The sequence below is a fragment of the Cricetulus griseus genome (assembly GCF_003668045.3).
Source record: "Cricetulus griseus strain 17A/GY chromosome 1 unlocalized genomic scaffold, alternate assembly CriGri-PICRH-1.0 chr1_1, whole genome shotgun sequence".
Lineage (NCBI taxonomy): Eukaryota > Metazoa > Chordata > Mammalia > Rodentia > Cricetidae > Cricetulus > Cricetulus griseus.
Genome location: NW_023276807.1, coordinates 42,613,498 through 42,625,087, shown reverse-complemented (window position 1 = coordinate 42,625,087; position 11,590 = coordinate 42,613,498). Strand labels below are relative to the sequence as shown.

Genomic DNA, 11,590 nt, shown 5'->3' with positions numbered 1-11,590 from the left:
TAAGTGATATTGCCACTTATTTTTAAAATTTATGTACTTGCAGCTTGTGGTATCATTACACCATATTAAGCATAAATTATGACCTAGTTAAGTATATAACGCATTCACCATTGTACATGGGATAATTATTTCATGTTAGCCATAATTATGGCTAGGTTATTATTTTCATTTGAAATTAAACATGACCTAAGGAGATAAGATTGTATGCCAGTTGATAAGGGGTGTCCTTGTGATGGCTATTCCTGGTTGTAAACTTGACTGCATCTGTAATAACTAAAGCCCAAACAGCTGGGTACAGCAATTTGTCTTCATCAAATCATTTGAAATGGGAAGATCTATCTGTACTCAAGATCTTTGGAGGTGGGAGGATCCACTTTACTATGGGCTTCTCCTTCTGGTGGCAGTCCATGTAAAGGACCTGGAAGAAGGAAGCTTTTGCTCTTTGCTTTCTTGCCCTCATTGTTGCTGGCAAGTCTATTTCTTCACTAATATTAGAGCCTAGTTCTTTGGGATTTCAGTGTATACTGAAGATCAGCTGAGACACCCAGCTTTGTGAACTGAACTACAGGTAGATTTCACAATTTCCCTTACTAGACTAGCTGGACCACAGTCTGTAAGCAACATATACAATATAAATTCCATGTGTTTAAATATGTAGATACAATTTGTAAGCATATATATATATTATATATATATATATATTTATTCTATCAGTTTTGTTCTCTAGAGGAGAATATTACTACAATTACTACTGCTACATTAAACAAGTGAAAACAGCAAGAGAATTGGAGAATAGTATTTAGGAATGGCCAAGGGGGAGTGGGTTTAGCAAGGCTAGGGTGGATGTGATTAACATACAATTTATATTGTTTGAAATCATCAATTAATAATTTAAGAGTACTTTCTGATAAAATGAAGGCACCCCTCCACACACACACATGGCCTCTCCCACGTATCCACTCTTCTGTGTCCCTTCAGAAAAGAGCAGGGATATCAACTGAATATGGCATAACTAGTTACAATAAGAGGAGCTTCACATCCTCATATCGGGGCTGGACAAGGCAACCCAGTAGAAGTAAAAGGGTCATAATAACAGGCAAAAGAGTCAGAGACAGTCTCTACCACCACTGTTAGGAGTCAAAATAGAGCACCAAGCTGCACAACAATTACATATATGCAGAGGACCTTGCTCAGATCCTTCAGGCTCTGTGATTATTGCTTCAGTCTCTGTGAGGCCCTGTGAATTCTATTTAGTTGATTCTGTGGGCCATGTTCTCAGATGTCCTTGAATTATATGGCTTCTAAAATCTTTTCTCCCCCTCTTCTGTGGCATTCTCTAAGTTCCACCTAATCTTTGGCTGTAGGTCTCATCTGCTCCTACTAGAATAAGCCTCTCTGATAACAGTTGGGCTAGACTCCAGTCTGAGAATATAGCAGAAATATCATTAGGGATCATTTCATTGACATTTTTTCTCTTTGTGTTTCGTTCTATCCTAGGTCTCTGGCTGTCCATTGTCTGGTAGTGGCCATCCAGGCAGTATCAGGAGTGAACTTCCTTCCATGGTGTGGCCCTCAAGTTGGCCACTCGCACAAGTTCGGTGAGACCATTACCTCAGCACATCTTGAAGGCAGGACAAAATACAGGTCAAAGCTGTGTGGCTGCATTGATGTTCAGCCACTCAAAATAGTGCCTGAACCCCAGCCTAATCTAACTACCCACCCTATGCTGCACAAGCTCTTGCCTTCCCCATATAACATCCTAAGTGCATTCACCCATAGGTCCCTTCTCTTCGGTTTGCACCACAACTCTCAATACCTAGGGCATAGCCTGCCGAGGACTCCAAACCAAATTACCCATGTTTTTATGTAACCATATATATGTATTCCTGATTCAACAACAGTGCCAAGCCCAGTCTTGCTAGCTCTTACCATGCAGCAGCTTGCCTCTAGGCCTCTGAATTGCCCTACATCTTATCTTCTATCCCCTAGACTAATCGATCAACCATCCTGCACTATATTAACTCTACTCTTCTCCAATGACCTACCTATGTAAAATCAACTACTGGTCCATTCTGGAACACCTCCAATACCCCACTAGAATGTGTAACAGGAATGTGTATCTCTCTATACTGGGACTAGATTTCAAAGGGAAGAAGGTGTGGTTAGTTGTTCAAGACCTTGAAGGCTGTTCCGTTGCTGTGGGAGACTAATCTACAAGGACAGATTTGGTGCTGGAGTTTGTGGAATCAGTGGGGGACTTAAAAACCCAAGACCAGAATTCTGGGTGTGATGTTTCATGGCTGGTTTGAATCTCTAGAACTGACAATGGTGTTGTTCTGGCTAAACTTAATGTAACCTGATACAAGGTATTGTCATTTGAATGGTGGAAACATTGATTGAGAAAAAGTTCTCATTGGATCTGATTGTAGGCAAATCTGTAGAACATTTTCTCATTTAGCGATTGATTGGGAAGGGCTACAGCTACTGTTGGTAGTGCTATCCCAGGGGTGCTGATCCTTGGTTCTATAAAAAATCAGGGTAAACAAGCCAGGTTGAGTAAGCCAGTAAGCAACACCCCATCCATGGCATCTGCATCAGTCCATGTTCCTATCCTGACTTCCTGTAATGTTGAAGTGTGATGTAGGAGTGCAAATCAAATAAACCCCTTCCTTGCCCAGTTGCCTTGATCATGGCGTTTCATCACAGTTATAGTGACTTTAACTAGAAATTGTGTTTGGGAGCCCTGAAAACTGTATGGTAATCACCTGCAGAGTGAGAGTTACTGACAGCATGCAGGTGAAAGCAGAGGCTACAGTATCTGTGGCAGGAACCTCAAAACATCTCCTTATTGTCCAATGTCACTATGACTCTCCTAGCAGCAGATCCTTGTGGATAGGAATTGCTGTGAGGAAATGGGATTTGGAGACTCCTTCTCTTTATGTGACAAAGCAGAATGAAAAGGGGGAGGGGTTTAGAGCTGAGAGAAACCAAATACAATGAAACACATGTAGAGGCCCATGGTTTGGCCCTAAGCTAGTGGATGACAGACATCAATTCCATTTTTTAAAAGGCAAGAAATTGCTCAAGTTAAAGAAAAGTATAAATATGGTAGGACCTCCTTTTATTTGGTAGTCAATGCTTTTGATATTCAAAAAGGTAAATCTCCAGAACTTCTGGCCTTGGATTTAAGAAAAAAAAAAAAACATACAGTGATATTTCTGTGTTCTGGAAGCTACATACTATTACATGAAGGAGCTCTTATAGGAGAGTTTCCTTTATTATTTCTTTTGTGCTTTATGTTTCTCATTAGCATCTCCTTTTTCGGGGGAAACTTTAAGAGTGGGCTTTTGTTTTTCCAAGGACTTTGGTTTCGGTTTGGTGGTTTCGGTGGTGCTTCTGGTTTCAGTGGTGCTTCTGGTTTCAGTGGTGCTTCTGGTTTCCTCTCCTGCTATCCTTTTTTTTATCCTTCTATTTATGCAAATAAAACAGCATATCAAAATTGGAAAAAGAACTGAAACACCCAGAATGTATCTTATTAACTGTTTCTTAGATAATCTGACAGGAGGTGGGCCACTGTCTATACTACCCCCAAAGCCACTGAGTACACAGTCTGGTGGTTTCCATTCATCATTGCAATGGCAGTGATGCTTATTGTTGCAGACACCTTGCATATTGCATAGAATTTCTGAGCAGTTACTTAAGAGTATGGGCATATCGACACACCTCCTGTTAATGCATATATGCTTTGGGCCACAAGGTGTGCCATCTCTCACTGCTCCAATGTCAGCTGTGTTTATACCAAAGTGGTATTCTGTAGTCCAGCAGATGGCAGTATTCAAGTGAGTCCAATATACTGTTACATGGTTTTGCAAACGTGGAAGCTCTGTCACGTCCTCACACTGAATTCTTCCACAGAGTATATCAGAGTCACTGCATTTTTTGTAGTTATAACTATTGTTGCCACAGTTACCAAAACGATCACCCCGTTTGTTCATATCCATGTAGCAGGTCTCATTTGTACTCCTGGCTCCCATGCCAAAAATCTTCTGACAGTGCTTGTTATGGGTATTACATGCCTTTTTGTAGCAAAACCCACCATTACAAGGGCTTGCATCTTCCCTGAAGACATCTTCTGGACACTCAGCTGAAGTTCCATTGCACCACTCAGGAAGGTCACACTCATCGTTCATGCCTCTACACAAGGTACCTGGTTTCATGAACTTGCAGTTTTTACAACATGGCCCGGTAGCACATTCAGCACCAGGTTTTACAACACAATGTTGACTACAGCATGGATCGTCTTTACAGGATTCAAGGGATCCACAGTCACACTGCTCTCCTTCTTCAACCAAAGTATTCCCACATGAGGCCGGTGGTGTGAGAGCGTCATTTGCAATGTTGCGTAAACAGGTCCTTTGGGAAATACGATCCCACATTGCAGCATAACTACAGTTGCTGAATGCAGTAGACATAGTCATCTCTTTGAACATTATGCATTTTTCTTGTCCACACACACAATTCTTTTGATCATGAGGCATACCCAAATTATGACCCAACTCATGTGCTATACTGAATGATACAGGGCCTAGTGTGTCCCACAGGAAACTGTTAATTGCACAATTACTGTCTGATATACAAACTGAACCTATATAAGATATCCCTAAATTTGTACCATATCCTTCCTTGGCCCAAAGATGTATGATATCATATTGATTTCGAGCCTTATTGGTTCTTTCTTTCCACTGGCAAAAAGAAACTAGAACAGAAATTACATTTCCTTCTACTTTTACATAGTTTTGTTCAGTCCAGATTTCAAGTCCAGCAAAAATCAAATCAATTTCTATTGAAACATAATAGCCCTTCATTCCATTGAAAACTGCTAACACTTCATTGCTGGAACGTGTGACATTACTGCCCGTATAAACAAATCGTTTATTATCTAATACCACAAAATATTCAATATACTTGTGGTGGGTCCACCATCCCTCATAGTGGCTTTGCATAAGAGTGTCATTATGATTATCTTGAAGCTTCATTTGTTGTGCTATTTCCTCTTCTGTTAACCCACATCTCATGGGCCGTGATTCTGTCTCCTCACTCTTCATTTGGTAAAGCAGATGTTCAAATGTGGAAGTTGAGCTCTTGGGCATGATTTCATAAACTGCGCCATTTATCTCTAGTATGCCTTGCAAACTCCCCAAACAGGTTGTAAGGGAAACCATGGATTCTGGGTCTCCATCCACATCTCCATGGTAGTAGCAGTCACTCTGCACAAAAGGCTGTTCTGCAAGGAGATCATCTTTGTCAGTGTAGGTGAGCAGTAGGAAGTTTCTGGATATGAAGTATTTTGTGGGTTTCATGGTGATAATATGTCTCTCTCCTCCAAAGCGCAGGCTATAGGACAACCAGCCTGGAGAACTATCATGTCTCCTAGTGTCAGTGACCCTCAAGGGTATCACTACTTCTGGAGGGCTACTGTATTTAGTGTGTTCAGTTAGGGACCATGGGGAGAGGAAGAGCACCATCCACAGGCAGAGCTGAAAGACCATGATCCTCTCATGGACCAGGACCTCACCCACAGTCACTATGTCCTGTTAGAGAAAAAAGGGGGAACATGAGAGGGCTTGCTCTCCTAGACCTCAGTTTGTCAGGTTTCATGCAGCACTGGCCTTTAATAATGTGACATCTGGCAGAGTTGACCCAACAGAGCAGCAAGACTAAAAGAAACAGAGGTAAGAAAGTCACACATAGGTGTAGGTAAGTCATGGTCAAGTCGGGTTCAAGAGGAAAACAGCAGAGAATGGGTGAAAATCAAACAGTGTGGAAAGTATTCTTGTTCCTGTACAAATATATTTCCAGTACACTTACAACTTTCAGTAATGTGCCCCTTTTCACATTGTTTCTGAATATCCTAATGTTTGACATTCAACAGCAACTGAAGATTTCCTTAGTTGAAAATTAAAACTGTTCTTGCATGTGTGTATGTGTGTGTGTGTATGTGTGTGTGTGTGTGTGTGTGTGTGTGTGTGTGTGTGTCTGTGTGTGTGTGTGTGTATGTGTGTGTGTGTGTGTGTGTGTGTGTGTGTGTGTGTGTGTGTGTGTCTGTGTGTGTCTTTGTGTGTCTGTGTGTGTGTTCTCAAATTGTAACCCCTTCCAAATACATTCCTGGTTATGGAATACAAGTTTATGCTCCTTTCTGTCCTTGACCTGTTATTGACATGTGGAGCAGAATCTTGTCTTGAGCTCTGTATCATTCTTATGTGTATTTTCCATTTTCTTTTTTGTTATTATGAATATTTCATGTGAGTATGTACACTAGTGACCTTGACACTTGTATACATATTAATATATGTCTGGAGGCCACAATTTATACTGGATAGTGAGTCCTCTGAAGCTATATGCCTTGTTTATGTATCTACTTCTTACAGCTTAGAGTTTTATTTACTTATTTCCTTATTATTTGTTTCCGTGGTTATAAATATACATGTATATGTGTGTGGCTATGTGTGTGTGTGTTTGTGTATGTTTGTGTTTGCATAAGCCAATCATTAGCCTTGGATTATTTATCTAAGTGAACATTCAGCTTGGTGCTTGATACAGAGTTGGTCACTGACATGGTTGTCACAAAAAAGGAAAAAACAACTGGCCATCAAGCCTTTTCAGTGTGCTTGTGTCTGTCTCATCGTGACTGGCATTGCAAACATTGGCCACCACTCAGGTTTTTATATAGATAACCAGGATCAGTCTCTTGTCTCTGTGCTTGTGCAACATTCGTTATACCAAATTGTCTGTCTCCCCTGTCCAGCACCATCGTCTTTAGTGTATTATTATTTTGGAAAAGCATTTAAGTAGAGTGATGCACTACCATATATAGTGCCAAGAGCCTGCATAAGAAAAAGGATCAGTAAAGATATTTGAGGACAATATAATGAAACTGTCATTAAAACTTTGACATACTGGTCACCATCCATGAGTGAGCACTTTGATTTAGATTTGAAGTACTTATGATAGCACATTGATTCCTGGTATAAAGAAAATAGTTATGTATTAATAATGCAGCATGTTGAAACTGAATAAACAAAACCATGCCAGAATTTATGACTAAAACTACAGTAACAGATAGAAAGTTAAAACAAAAACTCTTAATAATAATTGAGCAAGCCGAGTCAGGCATTAATTAAATTACTGTATACAATGTATTCTAGAGAAAAGATATAGTTTTTCATCCAAAATATGGTACAGCTATAACCATCTAGATTTCATGTTAATTCTCAGATACCATTTTTTACCTTAACTCTTTTCTTTCCTGAAATTCAAACCATCAATAGTTAGTCAATTTACTAACCATTCTCTCTATAATTTAGGATGTATTGAATCATAGTAAATATGCTAGAATTTCCAAAATAACATAGAAGAGAGTAGAAATATTTAAAGGAAATGCCATTCCCAACTATGAACAACTGTCCAGGATTTGGGGGATATAGCATTCACCTCCTAATTATTTATGCTCCTGTCCTTTACTCAATCTTCAGAAGACTTACCATCAGGTGGAGTGATGCCTGTGTTCCTTTCTGGGTATGATCTTTCTCACAAAACACTTAAAAAACCCATCTTAGGAACAAAGAATTTTATTTGAGAATTTACCAGAGAATACAAATTCTTTGTCTCTTATGAAGTAAGTTCTAGATTCAGGAGCCTAGCAACAGGCACCTCTCATTTAACAGAACCTGGCTTTCTAACTGTCCCTCTTCCACTTCAGCCAAGGTTATTTGGATTTTCTTTACCATATTAATAAATCTCACTTCCTTATTGTCATATTGAAGGGACCGGCTCCCATTTCAGCAGCCATAACAGCTGAACACATGCTTGTTTGACCTTGTCTAGTCACTAGAAAGTCAGATCCCTGCCTCGTGGCAAGGAACCAATCAGAAGTTAGCTGGTGGTGCTATGCTTTACGGCACTGGGTGTGCTTTACTGAGCAGTGTATAGCAATGATGCACGGAGCATAGCAACCACCCTGGGAGGGCCTATGGGCCATAAAAACCAATTGATCAATCAACACAGGGCAAGCCCTCCAAGCCTGGAGGCACACCAATCGTGAGCCTGTGCATGGCCCTAGACACTCCCCTTAGGCTGCCCTACAAGATCTCTCGGCAGCTGGTTCAAATTGTCTTTTGTAGCCATCCGCCATGGTGAGTGGACAAAGACCGGAGCTAACATGGGGTTAGCTCGTTAAATTACAATAAAGCCTCATGCAGTTTGCAGCAAGCTCTCGAATCTGCCTGGTGATTGGGGTGACCACGGTCATGGCCTGGGCCCCCGGATACCTGAGTTTTCCGGGGTCTAACGATATGTTATGACCCAGTATCACCAGTGTGAATAAATCCTCTTTCCTAACTTACAGGTCTCCCCACACACTGTAAGATCGGCTGTACTCTTTTTTTTTGTTTATATTGTAATCATTGTTCCTGTTTATTTTCTCTGTATTGACTCTTAATAAGGGATACTCCAAGCACTTCAAATTCTAGACAATAATTCTACTCCTTTAAAAAATACTCTGAAGGAAATGAGTGTCTGCCATAGTTGCATCTTCCTGTGGTCAATAACTGTCACAGAGACATAGAACAATTGCACATGTAGATTTGTTGTCTATGTCATACAACAGTTATTCAACTAATGCAAGAAATGCATTTAGGAGGGGTGAGGAACAGTGTAGGGTAAATTTCATTTGTAGTGAACTAACAGGTAATTGATAAAACATCAATCTGAGAGCTATGCATTTCACAGGTTGACAAGAGTAAATGGTGGGAACATGTTTATTTGCTGATTAAGATTGCTAATATTTGGGCACTTGGTGACCTACCTGAGCATTTCATTGATTGTTCCATCCTTTTTATCATTGTTTTCTTTGAGATTTTATAATTTATATTCCATTACATTCTTTTCTGTTCTGCAACTACTCCCAGATTCATCCCCTCTTCCCACCCACCTAAGTTCATGTTCTTTGTCTCTTTTCAAACAAAACAACAAAAGTGAAACACAAAAGAAATGACACTAAAAACCTTGCTTGCATCTTCTTTGCTTTCCATAGTAGATGTGATCATTGTGTCTGCCATGGAGGGAGTGAGTCAGTGAATGTGGTTGATTTACTCAGGTTCACTCCATTGATTCCATCTTGCCAGGAAGTCAGAGAGCTCAAATCACTCCTATTGTCTTTAATATATTAGCTGAATGGCTACAGGATGCCCTGGCCTCAGTGGTGAATGGCTCCTATCTAAACAACAATTGACTTGGGGCCAGGCAAGTTTATACTCATCCTGAAGGTTACTTGATATGTGCAGGAATCTATGAAGCTCCAGAAGGCCAAGTAGTATGTGCAGCTATGGAGTATCTTTAGGATTAAAGAAGTAATTGCTATTTGTCTTTTATACATGACAATAGAAGTCTTCTGCCTTTGTCCCCACCTTTGGTTGGTTACTTAGGAGGATATATGAATGAACAGAGGTGAATTCAGTATGGACTGAAACCACCCTCCTGACACTATCCTATGTTTCTGTCTTTCCGTTACTGTCTATAGCTAGCCTTCCCTCATCCACACTCCCCCACTCAGGAACGGACCTGGGGATGCCAGGCTGGTTGGGACTGCAGCCCCACAAATACCATCCACAACATATGGCCCAGGAACATTTGGCTAATACAGTTGGTCTGCAACATTGAAGAACATTTTTTTTGTCTCCCAGCAATTTTCATTTGCAAATAAGTAAGTACATGGCTTGAAATGTTTCTTTCTGTCTTTAAATTTTTTTGTGTGTGTATTTTTTAATATAATATATTTTGGTTATGTTTATCAGGGATGGGATTTTGTGCCCACTTCTTCCTATTGGGGTTCTGACTGGATTAAGCTATAGGCCTTTCCTCATCATTTCTGTTAGCTCCTACATGTCTGTCATATCATATCTCTAGCAAAAATCTAACAATTATGACATTAATTTATTACATGGCTGATTTGGGGTCCAGAAACTCAATAACATGATGTCCTCAAATCCACATTTCCTTTTGTGTTGCTAAGTAATGATTAACTTCAGGATGCTTCTTAAGTCTGGTGGGTCCCTGAATAGAAGATATTGTGCTATTTGTAACTTACCCTTGTCTGTGTGCAAATTTTACTCCATTTAAATGAACTGTGATATATATGTAACATTTTAACAGGGTTATTTATAATGGTTATGAAACTGAACTATTAAAATATCTTCACTGAAACATTTTGCTTGCATTAATGCTTTACAGTGCATTTATATTAAGAATTCACACACAAATGAAAATGGAAAACCTGCTAATACCTGATCTCTGTCCCCTGTTTTTTCACTCCCAATCATATACTTAGGGACCTTTTTGACCCCATGAAAAAAAAATCTAATGTTTAGAATAACTGTTAACAGGGAGAAGAGGAATAAATAATTTTGAGAATGAAATGTTTCTCTTCTCAGGCACATTCTCTGTGAAGTGGCATGCTAGCTCAATATCTTCTGACATAATTGTTGTACATTTGGAATGAATAGCACACAGGTTGGTATCTTCAAAACGACCAAGAAGATAGGCCGCTCTTGCCCCCTGGAAAGCGCCAAGAGCTGCATGTAGCACAATAAATGACAGACCCAGAACCAGATATTGAGGTTCAAGCTTCAAGCTGAAGACCAGAGAAGCAAAGCAGCCATGTCAGTAGATCGCACCTCTCCCCAACTGAAATAGCTGTCTTCATAAATCCTCAGAGGCAAAAGGCTCTGAATTCCTGTCTCCTCCTCCATTTAGTCCTTTCTCAGCCAAGCCATATCTTATTGTCTCTACCTCCCCAGTGCTGGGGTTGAAGGATGTGATCCCAGGTGCTGAGATCACCTTTGGGTGAGCTGTTTCTTTCAAGACTGGATCAATTTCTTGTAGTAAGTGTGGCTTTGAACTAACTGAGATCTGTCTACCTCTTAATCCCCAGTCCTGGGATTAAAGCAGTGTGCTTGGCTTCTATGGCTAACTAGTATGGCTGCTTTGCTCTTTTGATCCAAGTGGCTTTAATAGATCATAAGCAATATATCATCACATCTGCAGTCTAGAAGCACAGATCTGTTTTGAAGTCCTGAGCAATTTCTTGCACCAGACACTGTAAGGGGAACTTGTGTATCATAAGTTCAGTGGATTTCTTACAGCATCTGATTTCACCGAATGCCAGAGTACCAAGCCTGTAACAATGAGTTTTTTTTTCACCCTTCCAGTAGAGGGCACACTCTTGTGAGCAGCTTTTTTAGCCAGTTGTTTCCTGGGGGCGTTACTACCTGTGGATTTGTGGGCAGTCTGCTTTGCATGAGCTCTGGAATGAGGACCTACTTGCTTACCCCACTTCTGTTGGAGCTCTGCAAGCAGACATGGTGCTGGTATTACAGAGCTGCATTGCAGCCATGGCTACAAACACAATTGAGTTCTATCTTAAAATACAATGACCCTGAAAAAATCATTTTGCAAATAAGAGTCATACGTGATAAAATGTCAATTTTATCATTACTCATTCTGCAGTGTTGCATGTCTCGGCTGTATCTAATTG

General features: G+C 40.2%; 1 protein-coding gene across 1 annotated transcript; it reads right to left on the bottom strand.

The window, feature by feature from the left end:
- Positions 1-3,278: 3,278 nt before the first annotated feature.
- On the bottom strand, positions 3,279-10,805 carry LOC100774518 (disintegrin and metalloproteinase domain-containing protein 26A-like). Its single transcript, XM_027391024.1, has 2 exons — positions 10,731-10,805; positions 3,279-5,591 (listed from the first exon to the last, which is right to left on the bottom strand). Exons 1-2 carry the CDS (start codon positions 10,803-10,805, stop codon positions 3,279-3,281), a joined length of 2,388 nt encoding a protein of 795 aa, XP_027246825.1.
- Positions 10,806-11,590: the final 785 nt, after the last annotated feature.